General features: G+C 37.6%; 1 protein-coding gene across 4 annotated transcripts in view; it reads left to right on the plus strand.

Annotated features, from left to right (window-relative positions):
- Positions 1–19,119, plus strand: part of cacna1ia (calcium voltage-gated channel subunit alpha1 Ia) — a 196,550-nt gene that overhangs the window by 132,663 nt on the left and 44,768 nt on the right. For all 4 annotated transcript variants that reach the window (XM_089128503.1, XM_089128502.1, XM_089128505.1 and 1 more), the window contains exons 11-20: positions 1,407–1,558; positions 2,507–2,692; positions 6,230–6,347; positions 6,907–7,062; positions 7,784–7,871; positions 11,077–11,237; positions 12,803–13,279; positions 15,732–15,832; positions 18,028–18,151; positions 18,268–18,336. In XM_089128503.1, coding sequence (XP_088984629.1) covers positions 1,407–1,558; positions 2,507–2,692; positions 6,230–6,347; positions 6,907–7,062; positions 7,784–7,871; positions 11,077–11,237; positions 12,803–13,279; positions 15,732–15,832; positions 18,028–18,151; positions 18,268–18,336 — 1,632 coding nt within the window. The remainder of the gene's footprint in view (positions 1–1,406; positions 1,559–2,506; positions 2,693–6,229; positions 6,348–6,906; positions 7,063–7,783; positions 7,872–11,076; positions 11,238–12,802; positions 13,280–15,731; positions 15,833–18,027; positions 18,152–18,267; positions 18,337–19,119) is intronic.

Genomic DNA, 19,119 nt, shown 5'->3' on the forward strand with positions numbered 1-19,119 from the left:
TTCTCAAGATTTCAGTGATCTTTCCGTTTCTGGTGACAATTTATTCATGGTTTACAAAAAATCACTTAACTACAGTAAATAGCTTAGATAATGAGACAATCTGCTGATGGATTGATTAGAGAAATTTACCTTACAGCTTGAGGAAGAAGGAGAAGCTATGGGTGTATTTTATCGTATTGTTTAGCCGTTATTACTCCTGATAGCTGTGTCAATATTCAATTTTTCTAAATGGCATCTCCCTGGAGCTGCCTGTGGTTTGGTTTTCATTCGTCCTTCAGTTGTGTTTTCTCTGCCTTAACTCGTCAATGGGAAGATATTGATCAATAAAAGAATGGAGGAAAAGGAACAAAAGGGACATCGAATGAAGTGTTCTCAAATCAGAATTTGCTCTCGCTCCCCTGGAATTCGGTCGCCCTCTCGCTCGTGCACATGAACATACACAGATAAGGTGTAATGGATTCATGTGATGTCAGATTACAAGCGTGTATTCAAGCAGATCGGGGTGGTCTGTTGATCCCTTTCTAAGCGCAGTAGATCTTACACTAGTCTCAGCATTCGACAGACCACCCACAATCTGATGCTTGGAGCTCTGGCTTAACTTACCAGCTACAAACTGAATGACTGGCTTTACACAATATACATGAGCACACTGTCTGCCTCGAAACAAAGCTTAGGTTTAGGTTGGGTTAAGAGGACATTATGCAAGGTTAGTGTGTATATTACAGTAGTAGTAATAAAAAAATGTTACCAAATATTTATATTTCAAATAATTGTTGAAAGGGTACGCTTGATCCTGAATCCTGAAAAAAAAAGTATCATGAATTTCACAAATATAATAAGCAGGACTGTATTAAGCATCCGTTTTTTTCAATGCTAATAATAATAGTTTCTTGAGCATCAAATAGAATGATTTCTGGAGGATCATTTGACACTGAAAATAGAAAATGCTTATTTCTGTTTTACTGTATTTTTGATCAAATCCATTCAGCCTTGGTGTGCAAAAGAGACTTAATCAAAAACATAATGAAACAATCGGTTTTCATGTCAATAAGTTTCCTCCTGTGTAAGTGGGTGGATCTTGGCTAGAATAAGCCGCAGAAATGCAGTACTTATAATGCACAGTATCGGTGTACTCGCATCACCCCTGAACTTTCCCTAACTGATGTTCCGCAAGGAATTGTTCAGGTTTAAACTCCGTTTTCTCTGACCTTTGTATCATATGAGAGGTCACAGCCTCACCGAGGAGCTTATACCTGTTGTCATGAGCTGATCTTGTCCATGCAACAATGCACACCCTCTCTTGAACAGCAATGCAGTGATCTGAAATGACCTCTCCACATTTACCTTTCCTTTTATCCATCCCAACCTTTTTTGTCCTCTCTCTTTCTATCTCTCTCTGTCTACAGCCTGATGAACTGACTGATGTCCTGGAGATTTGTAACATCGTGTTTACCAGTATGTTCACCCTGGAGATGATTCTCAAACTCACTGCCTTTGGCTTCTTTTCATATCTGAGAAATCCCTATAACATCTTTGATGGCATTATTGTGATCATCAGGTAAATGGGTTTACTTTTAATCTTTACTTTTAAAATCACATTGTGGATGTAATCCATTTTTTTATTGTAATAATTTATTACATTTTAAATAATATATATATATATATATATATATATATATATATATATGATACTGTTATATGGGTGTTTCTTCAAATGTGGTAATTAATTTGTTCCGGTAGAAATTTAGCAAATAAACTCTGTTGATACATTTTTCTCACACTCACTTGACTATTTAATTTGTGAACTATCAATGTCCAACAGTCTATAAATGTATAAAGTTAACTGGAGTTAAAGTAATTAAATGCTTCTCAAAACAATGTAGCATTCAATGGTGGAAATTATTTTGTTTAAATGACTCATTCCTTTGTTTTGTTAAGGCTTATTTCAAAGCTAGCATTTTATGCATCATAAATGCACACATTTTGCATATTATTTTTTACAAAATAAGAGTTTGGCTGACAATAACTCAAATAAAATTGTGATATTAACCTAGTTTTTTTTTTTTTCTCAAACTAAATTACTGACACTATTGTTTACCTTCTTGGTAAACGAACACTTTAGCAAAAACTTTACTCGCAAAATAATTTGGTACAGTTCAAATGAAACTACAATAGAAAGCCAGAAAAAATATCGTCATAGTTTTAAAATTAAAATATGAATATATTATTACAATATTAAGTTTGAAAGTATATGATGATGATGACTAACGATCACAAATCATGAAGACAAAAGATTTCCCCATGCAGATATCTCAACGAGTTCACTGCGTTGACCAACAGAAACCTGCTTGGTTTGAAAGTAACTAAAGTGTGAGCTGTGCTTCATATCGCTAACATTACTAACAACAGACAATTGACAAAATTTCACAAAAGTACTTGAAGTTAAAGAAACACCCTTTTATACAATTGAATCAATGCTTTTTTGTTTGTGTGTATGTGTGTATAGTGTATGCGAGATCGTTGGGCAGTCTGACGGGGGTCTGTCCGTCCTGAGGACTTTCAGATTGTTGAGGGTCATAAAGCTGGTGCGGTTCATGCCAGCTCTGCGCAGACAGCTGGTGGTCCTGATGAAGACCATGGATAATGTGGCCACCTTCTGCATGTTACTAATGCTCTTTATCTTCATATTCAGGTGGGTCGGGCTTCGTAATTGCATTCCAGTGTGTCTCGTATGCAATTATTAGTGAATGAAACCCAATGTGTTTCATATCTGTGTGCTTACTCGTAGTCTCTAACCTTATCCGAGCTCACACTTGTGTAATAAACGCCACACACTTTATCACACAAAGCAGCCTGGGTTTATAAAATCCCACACCTGACAACAGCCCCCTCCTCACCGCTGGATCACGCCAGGCTCTGCATGGCTGAGTGTCTCAGCTGCACAGGCTGCTCAGAGCACACCTTAGCTTCAGCTGCGAGTGACAGGCCCATAAGGATCAGAGTGAGATTGATGGAGAGCAGAACAATAACACTCAGGCCCCTGGTGCCCACTGACTCACCCGCCTCTCCCTTGCAGCGCTGCAATTCCAGCAGAGTGCATCGAGACAGATGGAGGCTACTGCGGGATTGAGTGCATAAACCAATCCCGCCGATCCGTCTTTTCCACTCACGTTTAGCTTTCAGCGCCCCCGACCCCCTCCCCCCACCCAGCGTCTCAATTTATAACCCCTCATCTGAAAACGATGCCCTGATATATGTCTCTTAAATGGATAGTTGTCCCCAGCCTGCGGGTACAGTCAACAGGCTTTAGTAACTGTTAGCAGATGCCTCAGATGACGTGTCTTTGGAGGAAATGGAGAGAATGAATCAGCATTATAGACTGGAAGCCATAGTTGTGCCAATTATTAACCGCTTCTTTGCTCTGCCACATAGAGAACTGTTTTACACAAGTTAGGTTTGTCTTTCACTAGGTGTTTTGAAGGGATGTATGTGTTTTACTTTTTAGGAAAAGCAACATTAAGTTTCTAATTTGGCTTATTTTTTTCTTTCCTCAAAAGTGGGATTCATTCACTTTTTCACTCATTCATTCATTCACTCACTCACTCACTCACTCATTCTTTCATTTACTCTCTGATTCACTCATTTACTTATTCACTCACTCATGCACTCACTTAGTCACTCATTAATTCACTCCCTCTCTCTCACTCACTCATGCATTCAGTCATTCATTCACTTACTCACTTTCAGAAACATATATAATACTAAACAAAATTCAGCATTTTGAAATCTGATTTAAACATCTTATAGATTTTAGGCGTATTTCATACAAGCACTTTATATTTCATATACATAGAAATGATGTAACACTTTATTTAAAGGGTTAGTTCACCCAAAAATGAAAATGAAGTCATTAATTACTCACCCCCATGCTGTACCAACCCCGTAAGACCTTCGTTCATCTTCGGAACACAAATAAAGATATTTTTGATTGAATCTGAGAGCTAGATCAGTCCTACATAGACTGCCTAAGGGACTGGCTCTTGACGGCCCATAAAGTCATTAAAGAAAAGGTTTAAATATTCCTCAATTATAAGTTTATCAAGCGACGAGACTACTTTTTGTGCAAAAAATAAATAAATAACGTTCTCATTCGTCTACTTCTTGTTACCGGCTGCTCACCGCTTAGGAGTTTTACCGCCACCTACCGTATAAGATGATGTGCTGATATAGCTGGAAGCGCAAAACTTTCTGTTTACAAGCAGAGGAAGATGTGCGCTGTACATATGCTTTTCAATTTGCATATTTTCCGCACTATAAGGTGCACTTAAAAGCCTTTAATCTTCTCAAAAAACGACAGTGTTCCTTATAATCCGGAGCGCCTTATATATGGATCATCATTTTATACGGTAGGTGGCGGTAAAACTCCTAAGCGGTGAGCAGCCGGTAACAAGAAGTAGACGAATGAGAACGTCCTCGTCTCAGTTCTCGCGCATGCACCCATAAGGAAGTAATGGAATAGTGGAATAAAGTCGTTATTTATGTTTTTTTTTCGCACAAAAAGTATTCTCGTCGCTAGTTGGGGGCCTTAAGCACATAAATAGGTAATTTCGCGCAAATTCATCTAAAAGCGCCAAATTTGGCACAGATGTAGCTCAGGTCATACTGAAATGATTTAGCTAGGGCGCCGGAGCCAGCGACCCTCGGGGCCAAGATGGCGGCCAAATCCAATATGGCCGCTGCCCGAAAAGGGTTCCGGCTATAACTTTTGAACCACATGAGTTACAAATACAAACTTGAAATGTTTTTCAGCTTAATTGATCATGGGAAACACATAGAAATGTTTATATTTATGACCCATTATATCTGGACCCCTTGATCATCCAATTCCAATATAGCCGCTGTCCAAAAAAGCAGTTTGGGCTGTAGAATGGGGCCTTACATCCCATTGTTCGCGTAAATTCATATACAAGCACCAAATTTGGCACAGATGTAGCTGAGGGCATACTGAAATGATTTAGCCAGGGCGCCCAAGCCAATGGTCCCTGAGACCAAGATGGCGGCCAAATCCAATATGGCCGCCGTCTGAAAGGGATTCGACTATAGCTTTTGAGCCAGATGAGATATAAATACAAACTTGATGTCTATTTTACCTTTTCTGGCTATGGGAAACCCATATGAATACTTACATTTATGATTGGGTATATCATGACCCCCCAAATTTCCTAAATACAATATGGCCGCTGTCCGAAAAAGGGTTTTGGCTACAAAATTTGAACCAAATGCGCTACAAATGAGAATGTGGTGTCTATTTTATGTTTATTGATCACAGGAAGTCCACTGGCATATTTATATTTATGCTTGTGTAAGTCTGGAACCTGTATTCTTTTCAAGACTGTGGTTGAAAATCCTTTTTTTATCACAAATTTGAAGGTTATTTTCAATGTTGATTAATTTCCTTATAAAAGTGAAATGCTTTTCAGTGTACAACAGGTGACGCTAATATGCTAATATGTACTACAGGTGACGCTAATATGACGCTAAAGGATGAGAATGCGTTGACCACACTTACCCACACTGAGTTCGAAAGTCGCATCCGAAATTTTCACACGTTAAAAAAAAAATTATGACCTCACAATATGTCAATCACGCTTGCAAGCTTTCGTTCGTCATAAAAAAATCGTATCGGTTTTGATTTTCTGCTTTTTTCATCGCAGCAAGCAGTTTGAATGTTGTTTTGACAATTCAGAGCCACCGAATCACAAATGTACGAAAAAAACATATATGATAGTTTCTGACTCAGTGTGCAAGGGCCTTTACATAAATGAGAGGTGTTCCGTCATTACTCAGATATTATGGCTTAAATTTAAGAAATAACACATTATTTGACTTATTCCTTTAAAAATAAAATGTGAAGTGGTCTATCATTTGTCACACATTACCACCAACACTGCATGCATATGTTTATAGTATCACCTTTGTCTCATTTATCGCTTGGTGCGGGTTGCATTCTGAATTCTGTGATCAGTCTTTCCAACGTGACTGATCTCATCTTTGGCTGCTGTCCAACCAGGACATATTTCTCCTCACATAGCACTGATATCATTTTTATAGGCCCCTCACCTCTGACAGACCCATTCATCTCACATCCTGCTGATCGGAAACATACGGCTTCAGAATATCTAAACGTGAGATTAACATTCAAAGCTTGTTTGTCTGTTTGTTTCCCCAGTATTCTGGGAATGCACATATTCGGCTGTAAGTTCAGCCTGAAGACAGAGGCTGGGGACACGGTTCCTGACAGAAAAAACTTCGACTCCCTGCTTTGGGCTATTGTCACGGTGTTTCAGGTGCGTAGCGCTCTCAAAACTCATCTTACTTATGAAAGCACTGCTGCAGGTGATGGGGAACACAGGGCAACTGGGAGCTGGGTGAAAACACAATTTAATCACACACACCTGGGTATTCTCTGCAGAGTTGAAAGTTTTTAGACTATTACATGCTAATAAAAATAATAATAATAAATACAGTATATATATATACATATATATATATATATATATATATATATATATATATATATATAATTTGAGATTATTTTTTTATTTACTTTTTTTCTTGGCTTCTTATTAAATGAATAAATAATGGCCAACGTGTTTTGTATAAAAACATTTATTTCATAATGTGATTCCCCCCATTTTCAATTATTTGACTTCAATTTAAGGTTAGATTTTTGGCAATTTTTAAATGAGAGCTCAAAAGAATAAACAATGCAGATTTATTTTCTACAGCCAGTTTTGATCATATTTACCATTAATTCTGAGCGTGACTGTATATGAATGATTTATTTATTTATTAAACCGATTTTCTTTTCAGTATTCGATAACATTTGTGTGTGTGTGTCTGCAGATCCTAACTCAAGAGGACTGGAACATGGTTTTGTATAATGGCATGGCCTCTACCTCCCCCCTGGCAGCGTTATATTTTGTCGCGCTCATGACTTTTGGAAACTACGTTCTGTTCAATCTGCTTGTGGCCATTTTAGTTGAAGGATTTCAGGCTGAGGTAAGGTACTCACCTTAGGGCATCTGGGTAATTGAGTGTTTTGGTTGATGCACAAAGCAATCCCAGACGTAACAGGTCCAATACCTTTCAGGTTTAGTTGCTGAATATGACAATTTCACGCCCAATGAGGTTATTTGACTACATTCTCCTGAAAAGCATCTGGTGGCTGTGAATGCGATACTTTCCTTAACAAGGTCAAATTTGTGCAGGTGTTTAGCAACAAAATGACAGCAGGAACATGCCGTGGCTCTAATACTGCATCTTACCGCTGTCCTAGGGCATTTTTCCAAAGGCCTTTGTTGTTCTTGCTGGTGATTTTCAATGTGCATGCTTGTATAAATAGGGTTTCACGGGCAAGTGTCTGCAGGAGTAGGTTATCTCTCCAGGGAGCCTGTAGAATTGCGCCTCCAGGTTATGGTCTAGATTGTGAGGGTGAATGGGGAACTAGAGCAAATGCAACTGACTTTCAGAGGGAGGGCAACGAGATGACATGTCTATTATAAAACTGTTTAGTTATTTTACAAGAGAAATTCTACCCCTCACACTCATCTTTTATTTGTCTATGGTTCACACAGCACTTGAATACCATTGTTAAAAGTGAAATCTGTGCTGTATGAATGGACTTAATCAGTATTTGCTTCATAACTCCCCCTTACTTTTTTCTTATGTCGATTTGACCTTGTGTCCCTGTTTTTTTTTTTTTTTTTTCTGTCTGAAACAGGGCGATGCTAACCGTTCCTACTCAGATGATGACAGATCCTCCTTTAACGTAGACGAAACCGAGAAAAAGGACTCACTCCAGCTGTCAGGTACTGAGCTATGGAATAACTGAAGAAGTGTTATCAAAACACAGCTGTGTATTCCTGTGTGTTTCTGAACCTTCTGGGAAATACTGTGGTTTTTCATTGTGGTTCATTCTGAGCAGAAAACTGTATTTCGAGGTTTTAGACTTCTTTCCAAATTATCTAAATCCACAGTTGTCAAACTGGGGTACGCGTACCCCCAGAGGTAGGTGGACTGATTTCAGGGGGTACACGGAAAAAATATCTAAGGGACTGTTATTTATTGAAGTTCTCTTTTTTATTATTATTGTACAGCAGAGAAGTTCAGAAAATATACAATGTTATCATTATGTGAAAAGCAGTACTTATCAGTACTGTATGTGAAAAGTTAACAACAGCTTTAATGAGATGTTGGATATGTGTTTTAGGCATATTGGGAGTGAGATTGGGTGCATATCTGTTTAAAATAATTATATTCAGGACATTTGTATCATATGTTGACTTTTGATGAGATTTGTATCATATGTTTATGATTCTATTCACTATTCTTGACCAAAAAAAAAAAAAACTTGTTAACAATTGGTGGTCTTGGGGGTACTCCGGAAGATCTATAATGTCTCAAGGGGGTACATGCCTGTTAAAAGTTTGGGAAACACTGATCTAAATGATAGGTAACTAACAGTCTTTTACACTTCCGGTACATTGCACTATGGTCAGTTACATGTTAAATGAATATCCATACAGTAAGCCTCCAGTGTTTTGAAGTCCAGTGTTTTGCAAATGTCAGACCAAGTCATTTAGTACTGTACTGTTCAAAGGTTTGGGGTCACTTTTTTTAATAGAAATTAATTAAAGCTGAAGTCCATAATTTTTGGCACTCTAGTGGTTAATAAACAGAACTGCATGTAAGAACATTGTTGCTGGAACTACGTACTTTGCTCTGTTTATGTCTATGACGAGTCATGCATGGGTACTGGGCTACTGCAGTGGTAAGACCCATACCAGCCTAAATTAGTCCAAATATAAACTCTTAAAATAGGTGTACCGTGGTGATTCAGGATAATACAAAACACGGTTAGGAAAATGGTTTCATGATGTTCTCGCTTATTTTATCAATTTTGTAAATTTTGAACACACAAAAGTTACAGAACGCAGCTTTAATTAATTAATTAATTCAGCAAGGATACATTAAATTGATCAAAAGTGACAATAACGACATTTATAATATTGCAAAAGTTTTCTATATCAATTAAATGTTAATAAATACATAATAAGCAGCACACCTGTTTTCAACATTGATAATAATTGACCATCAAATCAACATATTATCATATCATTATCATATATATGACACTGAAAATGATTCTGAAAGATGCTAATGATTCTGAAAAATAGAAAAGAGTTATTTTAAATTGTAATAATATGTTTACAATATTACAGTTTTATTGTATTTTTGATCAATTAAATGCAGCCTTGGTGAGAAGATTGTAAGATCATTTTTTTAACATTTTTTTTATAAATATTTCTGAAGCAATTTGTAAATATTTCTGAAGCAATGCCCTTTCTTTCGGACTTTTCATGATTGGATAGCCATCTAATCAGATAAAACACATGAAGTGACTAGCTACGCATGAACAGAGTTTCCACATGCATCACAGTCATTTTAATGTGTGTGGAATGTTTAATAGGACTCAATATACTTGCTTGAATTTCTCAGAAATGGATACCATTGATTATGTACAGTGGAAAAAACCTGTAAGCTGTCAGTCAGTAACTTGTGTCTGTGTGATGGCTAATGGTCGCACTAATGGATTATCAAGAGGTTTTATCAGAGCTCTGTGCTTTCATTGACTTGAGCAGTTTAATTCTCACACTTTGATAGTAGGCTATTAATAACTTGTACCTTAATAAAACAAGCTGTGTTACTATGAGAAACGATTTATAACCTCAAAATGTAGATGTGTATAAATTATGAGGTACTTTATTTGAATGAAACACATAGGCTGCTACTCTCTCTCACACATGCCATAGGTTGCCGACCCCTGGTCTAAATCCTTAGGCTGGGGCTTTGCAAAATCATTAAATATTCTCTGAACGGCGAATTCCATATTCACTCCCTTGTGTGTGTACTTTTTTGCTATTCTATTCTTGTATCTGTCACTTCTTCTCTAGTAAGTACTGAACAGAACAGAACCTTGTTACAAAAATCTCATTGTAATTTGTTTGCAAAAATCAAAATTCATCAAACTATTACTCTAGGACAATGTTTCGATGCTGTTTTTCATCTTAGAATGATTTAAATACCCATGATTTAACAAAACTATTTTTCATACAAATATAGTTCAACAAATTTTCCTAAATTATTATGCATTAATATGATGACTCATCAATATGATGACTCATATTTTTGTGCTGTTCTCTGCCCTAGCTCCCTCCCTACCTATCCTATATACCATGTTTGCTAAATTACTAATGTAATTTTACAATAGATAATAGTGATGTCCTTTAGTATACGGTATTTTGACTGACGATAGTAATGGGTTGCTGCCCAAATGCTAACAATTGCTAGCTTCCTATAGCTTTGGCCGCATTTCCTCTTCCTCAACTCCCTCGCATTAATTACTCTATTAGAAACTGTTTGGCAGATGCGCTGAGCTGATGTGAGCCGAATCGTATCGTTGCCAGTCAAGATTCATTTCTTATTATTAATTTATGATTGAATGCTGAATTCGAAAAATATCACTTTGGTACATTGGATAGCCAATACATTGGGAGGGTAATGATATAAAATAGTAATAATTAAAAACAAAAAAACACACACAGGGCAGCGGGCCAAATGATTTGCCAGTTCACAAGGAATTCTCTTGGTGCTCGCGATGGTCCAGGACTACTGTGAACGAAGCAAATGTCTCATTAATTCTGGTGAAGAAAATCTTGGTGCTGTGAGATCTGAGGACATGACATTATGAATAATGCATGTACACACTGAAGCTCTCCACAGAAAGAAGACAAACCTACATGCTCCCACCAGTGTCGCCTGGCATGAGAGGAGGGTTTAGAGATATCACAGAAGCTTGAAACGTGAATATGTTTGGTGGAATATACTTCTTAGTTCCGCACCACAAACACAAAACAAATTGTTTTTCAACTTATTGTGCCCGGTTTCCTTCTGATGTTTTTTTTTTTTTTTTTTTTTGTGATCTAATAAGTCTTGGCTTGTTTGTTTGTGCAGATCCCAAGATTTCAACTTTGACCCCTAATGGGCATCTGGATTTGACACCTGCACCCAACGCCAGAGGCTTGTACCCATCTGAAAGGCAGAGCTTTTCCTTGGGTTCCCGCAAGAGCAGCATGAGCTCTCTGGGCAGGGCTAGCCTGGAGCAGACGACGTTGGTGAGCCATTGTGTATGCTACAGTCAACCTGCCATTCATTACAGGGTCTAAGTCACAGAGAGGACAAAAGCTATATATTCATACCATTCCAGCAATCCAAAACCCCTTTAAAAACCACAAAGAACGCAATAATTATCGCCTCTGCATGTATTAGCATTTAGCAAACCATTAATAAGACACTTACTCAGCACTTAGAGAGCCGTCTCTACTTGTCTAGCTTGCATTATATTAGCATACACACAGAGGGTCATTGAGCGGGCACTCGGAGAGCTGAGAGCAACTTGTAAACTACATAATTATTTTTACAACGGCTTAAATAATAACAGCCCTTGTGAGGAGGTTGGCTTTTTATAAGGGCTCTAGATGGTGAGGAATGAGCTAAGAATGAGTTGAAAGCATGGCTTGTTTGCATGTACTGTCTGTTTAAGCCAGATTCTCCAGGATTTATGATTCCCCAGGAATTATGTACCAGGTTACACCAAAAACTTTAGTGCATCACATGATACTATTTTGGTGTTAGGTTGTGGAGGATGCAGTAGACTACCATTATCAGATAAACATAAATCTACTACAGCATCAGCCTACCACTGCAATCCAAACACCAGGGGCCGCATGTATAAAATGTTCCGTAGATTTCATCCTAACATTTTTCAGATTTATATAACCATGCATACTTGAACCTGTGCAAATTTTCCTTTATAATACCTAGTGGCAGATTGTGCATACATGCATCTTCTCCCCGAAATAACTGTATATGGAGCTTACAACACCTAGTTGGGAGACATTAGGTAAATATTACATTACATTGCTAAAAAATCATTCAGTATTCATGATGGACAGTGTTTTAAAATAAATAAATAAATAAATAAATAAAAAAACTGTAAATAATTGTCTGACTCAGAACCTCACTGGCAAAACTTTAAAAAAACACATTGAATATCTTACATTTCCATCAAATGATATCCTTCAAATACAATGGTATTTTTCATAATATTGGGAAGACCGTGAAAATGGCTTTCATTAGAATACTCTTTGACCAACAAGGTGTTTTTTTCACTGATGAAAAAGAGACGATAACTAAATAAAGATTTTCATGATGAAAATCTATTGACATTTTTGTCAATAAATAAAAACAAGACGGAAATGTTTGGTAGGGACTATTTAGGAAGGGATCCAGTCAGAGCTGATGTCCTGCCTGGTAGATGCTCACGTTTTAATTGTAACATGCTGATCTACCCGACGGGACATAAGTTGGCACACGCTTGCTGCATGTCTAGTAAAACGTTCATAAATGTAATCGTGTGGGACAGTGGGAGGAGGAGAAGAGCAGACAAGTCAGTGGGATTTCAAAACGGTTTGATAACTATTGCAGCATCCACAGCTAGTTCCAGCTTGTCTCACCACCATTCACTCTTTCACTCTAGGAGAGAGTTGGTGATGAGTAGCCAATACTCTCTGAATGGTCTATGACCTGGGTTTTTCTAAACCAAATTAGTTGTTTGAAGTTTATTTGATATCCAAATTAGTCATATATTGACTATGAACTCGTGTTCTCTGTGTCTTAGTGTCCGGGGCGAGGCTCTCTATACCACAATTGGGGACGGCCTGCACGACCCGGTATATGGAGTCGCAGGTCGAGTTGGAACAGCTTGGGTCGATCTTCTAGATGCCTGGGGATGGGGGGTGGAGGTAGTTTACGGGTTCGCAGCCCTCACTCTCGTCCCGCTGAGCAAGAGTCCCTGCTGTCTCCTCCACCCCCTCCGCTGCATCCGCCCCTACTGTCTAGACACTTCGTCCCGCGCAGAGAACGACGTGCTCTCTCTTTGGAGCTTCCGGAGCTGCTGCAGGTACCCGGACCAGCCCTGCCTCCTCTGCACCCCCGGCAACGCAAGAAGAGCTTCTCTGGGGGTCTGGGAAGCGTTGGAGAGCACCAGGACTGTAATGGAAAGACGCCATCAGTCCAACCACAAATCATCAATGAAGTCTACCCTCAGGTCAATACACGCAAGGAAAGGGAGGATCTGGACGATGAGCTGGATTATGTAAGTTCATCTATAAATTCGGTGGACCACAAAAGGAGAAATTAAGTTAAATGTCCTCGCTGCTCTTATCCTTGCAGTGAAAGTGAATGGGATCGGATTCTGCCAATGAATTCATGTCATATTCCAAGTCTTCTGAATCCACGAGAGTTTGGGGGAGAATAGCAACTTAAATGTTGATATGTATTCTGAGCAAAGCTAATTTATACTACTGTTCATATAGTAATTCATAAGTGAATTCATAATGTTCTTATCCAACTTTCTATTTATCAAAGAGTCCTGGAAAAAAGGCATCACGGTTTCCACAAAAATAGTAAGCTGTACAACTTTTTTCAACATTGATAATAATAAGTTTAATTTATAAAGCGCCTTTCCCAAAGCTCAAGGTCACTGTACAAGAAGATAACAAAATCACAGCATAAAGCATTAGTACAGAAAAAAATACTGAGGGAAAAGATTGTTTTTTAGTTGAGATTTGCTGAATGATTTACCACCCATCACTGAAAAATGAAAACGTAAAGGTACAGTAAGCAGTTTTACATCAGATGACCGGAGAGATCAAGAAGGTGAATAATAGTGCAGAAGTTTAGATAAAGAGTTGGAAGCAAATCCATAAAGACAACAAGATAATTTGATACTCAATGCGAAATGGATATTATAGAGCAAAGGGGTAACGTGATCAGGTTTCTTGACATTATTGATGACTCTGGCAGCAGAATTCTGAACATATTGCAGTCTAGTGATTGTTTTAACAGGCAGCCCACTAAGAAGCGATTTAGTCGAGACGAGAGGTTATTAAAGCACGAATTTGTCATGATTCTGCCTTCTTGTCCTTGAATTCCTCTAGTCGTGAGGCAGGATCATGACAGAATCATGTTTTGTGTGCAAGCGCATGGCCTGTTTGGGCCATGTGCTTGTGTTGTCTCGTTAAGTTACCCCGCCCCCTTGTTATCCTCGTCTAGTGCTTCATTGTCTAGTCAGTTTCACCTGTCCTCGTCATTAATGTTCCCTATTTAATCCCCTTGTGTTTGCTGTCCTGTGTCGGTTCATTGTTTGACGTTGCATGTTTCAAGCTGTGAGTAATTCTTTGAGTAAGCTGTTATTTGAGAAGAGTCTGTTCATGTTGTAGTTTTGTTCCTGTCTTAGTTTCAAGTCTTAGTCTGGTGTGTTCTACCCTGCCTTGTTTTGCCCCCTCGTGGGTTTTATTTTTCCTGTTTGTCTCAAATAAACCCTTTGCACATCATCTGCTGTCTGCTATTGGGTTCATCAGCCATCCTCATAACAGAATTAGAGTTTCAGTATCTTAAGTGCTGAGACCACGTAAAACAGTCCGGGAATACTGAGAAGGTGGTATGCAAACTTGGTAATAGAACTTAAATGAGATTGAAATGTAAGCGATGAATTAAATGTTACTCCCAGATTTCTAAGAGATTGAGACAGTAATAAAGAAATGTTTCTTGATTAACTAGATCAGCATATTAGGCCCCCTTTACACCTGGTATTAAGATGTGTTTTGCCTGATCGGATCACAACTAGACGAGGGAGATGCATTCCGGTTCACACCTGGTGTTTTAATCTGTCTCTTTTGTCCTTTTTAACTACTTTTGTTTAGATTTATTTTAGAGGAGGGTCTATGGGCTGGTAAATATGTGGGCCTTTTCAGATATTTCGATCTAATTTATAGATCGCTTCCCATAATGAAACTTGCTTCCATAATGTTTATGCACATATGCATATATATATATATGTCTATGATTTTAGTACTGTTTTAGACCAATTTAGAACAGTTTAGACATTTTAGAACCGTTTAATGCCATCCACTTGTAATCTGATCGACCAAAACGCATCTTAATAATAGGTGTAAACAGGGCCTTAGAATGGTTTCTTAAGGGTTATGTGACACTAAAGACTGGAGTAATTTCTGCTAAAAATTCAGCTTTGCCATCACAGAAATAAACTTTTGAACAGTAGTGTATTGTTTCAGAAGACTGGAATTATGCTACTTTTATTTTTATTTATTTATTTTGAAGTAACTATTAAGAAGTTGGTGTTCCATAGAACAAAGAGATTTGATAAAAATTAGTATTGTCTTTTATACTGTACTTTTGGATTATCGGTAAATTCTGGAGAGGAGTTTGTATTGTCCTTGTAAAAAGAAGATTGTCCATACAATCAACTACACAATGAAAATCACCCAATTATTATCTGTTGAGGAGGAACGCTAACAGATGGCTGTAGGATCTTAGATTTTAATTTACAGCCAGACTCTCTTGTTTTGTAAGCAATTAAGAGTAACATGGCAGCTCCAAGGGGACATGAAACATTGGAAAGCTCCGTTTCATAACTGCTTCAACTAACTAATGCGTTTCCAAGAAAGTTCTCCCACCATGAATCCTGCAGAATTAATCTCAGTCCTCATCTTTGCCAATATATGAAATGCTTTTTCTGTCGGCAGAGTTTATGTTTCCGGATCCAGAAGATGATGGAGGTGTACAGACCAGACTGGTGTGAGACCAGAGACGACTGGTCCGTCTTCCTCTTCTCTCCTCAAAACAAGTCAGTCCTTTCACTGTCTACTTTCTTTCAAAACATAATAGTCATGAACACTCTTCTTAAGAGCTGTCAGTAGTTGTTTCACCTACTGACCTTATTCACAACCAATTTATGTAGGTAGTTTAAAATGTTATGTGGTAATCATGACTTGCAAAGAGTTCTCTGTTCATTTCCAATGAAAAAGATCAAATCAAGAAACGGACACATTGTATAGCTTTTTTTTTAGCTGCCATGCGATTGACCAATCAGGTGATTGTGGCATTGTGTTTATTATATTTGGCATTTAAACTTTTTTGTGGTTAAAAATACTGCAGCGATTCTTGTCACTAATAATAAATAAATGGCATAATCAAATAAAACACTTACTATAATATATATATATATATATATATATATACTATTGGCTGACAAAAAAGTTATAAGGATACTTGGCTTACAGTTGGCTTAATGTTATTGCACTTGTGCTAGCCTCATCATAAGCAAAAACTGTTCGCAATTGCATAACTTCGTCCCCTCTTACTCTTTAAAAATGACTCATGGGTTGTGTCAAGTAAGAGTCAAATGTTGTCAGTCTAAGCTAAATTTGAGAATGCAACTGGATGGTGTCTTTCATGGAGCTCGACCTCATTATAACACAAAAACAGATTAGAAGTTGCTCCACACCCACGAACAGGTTGAAATTAAGCATATTAAAGGAAGTTTGTGTCACGGGTTGTTTCCTATAGTGCCATTGATTTGATCTCTTTAAGTAATACAGAGGGAAAGATGCCTGCACACCTCTTCTTCTCTCCTGGGCCAGCAGTTATTCTGCAATTCTTGCCTGATCAATAGCACTGATGGGCTGCCAGCTCTTTAGAGGGTGGCTTGATTAGGATATCGATTGGTGTCGGAGAGATAGGAGCTGATTATTCCCACCCTCTGCCTGTCAGTCTGTTTTCTCCAAACCATCTAGTCTTTGAATGTCCATCCAAAGTTTGTTCTGCAATGGAAAAATTGAGATATTTGACTGTTCCAACACCTAATGAGCTACAATGAGAACATTTTGACAAGCTCCATGAAAAAAATAAATCCAAGATTGCAGATGAAGTGAGAATCTTATTACACCTCTATACCATTCAGAAGTTTGAGGTCAGTAAGATTTTATTTTATTATTTTTCTTACTAGTATTGGAGTTTTTAAGAAATGTATACTTTTTTCAGCAAGAATGCATTTGATTGATAAAAAATGCAATGTTATATGTTAGGGGGTGGAATTGTGCATCAAAGAGTACAGAATCTCCCAATCAAAACACAGTTAAAGATACGCAATAGAAGCATTGCTCATGCACATATAAAATAAAGCGATTATCAAACATATACAGCATTTAAATCAGAACTGATTAATGTTACCAAATGGAATGTCGACCCAGGATGATGTGTAGGACTGTGAAGCTTTGGGAGTTTTGATGCACTCGATCTACAGTACTCCATCTATGTTTTAGTCATCGTTCTGAATCCAATCCAGACAAAGTCTTTAACAAAAACGAGATTTTCTCAGCTTTTTGTTCAAAATGTTTCTTTATTTTTTTTTATGGAACTTGCATACATTCAGGTGTTGATTTAAAAAAAAAAAAGGAATGCATGAAGCTAGAATAAAATGATTTTTTTATTTATTTTTTTTATTTTTTATTTTTTTTTATAAGCAGAGGCTGTTATTTCTTTTGATATATTGCATGTTCAGATATTGGAACAACAAAATATAATATTTGAAAATGATTTTAAAAAATGCTGACACTTGCTGGTAACCTTTTTTTTTTTTTACAAAAATGTGAAAATGAATGAAATGAAAATGTGAAAATGAATCATTCATGTTGTTAAAAAATATTTCAATTTCAGTTTCACTGATTCCATAAGTTATACAATTTAACTATTTTTTTATAATAATAAGCTTTGCCAACATAGTTGAAATAGAATTAAAAAATAAATGTTATATTAAATTATTATATATTTCACAATAATAATAAAAACAAGACTTTTGAAAAGTAGATTATTATTAATTATATTATATTATAATATATTATGTTAGATTTAAATATTGGTTTATATTCCATATTCCAAGGCCAGTCTTTCATTCAGTATTGACAGCTCACAGGTTTTGGAACAAAGTTGGTTTGACTCTGTATATCTCTTTTCCTTATTTCCTGCCTGTTTACTCTTCAGATTCAGGTTGTTGTGCCAGTCCATCATAGCCCATAAGCTGTTTGACTATGTGGTGCTGGCCTTCATCTTCTCAAACTGCATCACTGTGGCTCTAGAGAGACCGAAGATTCTTCAGGGTAGCCTGGTAAGACTAAGTCCAAAGACCTTTGATTCAGTTGTTTAACCTATTGTTTTAGTTACTGATGATTTTTGTTTGTCCACAAGCAGTTATTCTCACAGCATTGCATCCTCTTTCTGCAGGAGAGGCTTTTCCTTACCGTGTCCAATTACATTTTCACTGCCATATTTGTGGGGGAGATGACTCTCAAGGTAAATATTTACAATCACTCCATGATATGTTGTGTTGATATTTTATTTTTTTTTTCACCCTGTATGCACTGCCATACCTCTGATCTATGGTGACAAATATAGTGATCAATAGTTTCACAGCAATTGCAGATACTGTGACTATATCTACAATTGGAACTGCTGGGCTGCAGTGGCTCAGTGGTTCAGTGGTTCATGGAGGTTGGTGGTTCAAGTGTCGAGGTGTCCATGAGCAAGACACCTAACCCCAGTTGCTCCTGACGAGCTGGAGGATGCCTTGCATGGCTGACACCGCCGTCAGTCTATGAATGACTGAGTGAATGGGTGAATGTGAGGCAATATGTAAAGTGCTTTGATGGCCATTGGGTCTGTGAAAGTGCTATCATACCTGCAAACGTGTCACTTTTCGGCAGCAAACACCGTTTTCTTGGTGGCAAAAACCGGAGAGTTTTTTTGGGGGTGTGATTGAACTGTGTGTGTGTGTGTGTGTGTGTGTGTAAGAGAGAGAGAGACACGGGTGCGATGGATCTGTGGAGACATACTCCATCATTTTGTTCATACAGGACAACATTTAGTCTTCCCCCTTGCGCGAGCACTCTCACTGAGCGTGTGCGCTCACATAAGAACAGCATGCACACAATAACGTACACCGCAGAAGAACTCATCTTAAAGGCATATCAACATGTCATGAACACTACTTAACACTAGGTGGTCGTTACAGAGTTCCATCTTTTGGACATTCATCATATTGCATTGGTTTTCATTTCTTGTTCTCAAAACAGAGCA

This window comes from Pimephales promelas, chromosome 3 (assembly GCF_988280905.1).
Source record: "Pimephales promelas chromosome 3, fPimPro1.hap1.1, whole genome shotgun sequence".
Classification (NCBI taxonomy): domain Eukaryota; kingdom Metazoa; phylum Chordata; class Actinopteri; order Cypriniformes; family Leuciscidae; genus Pimephales; species Pimephales promelas.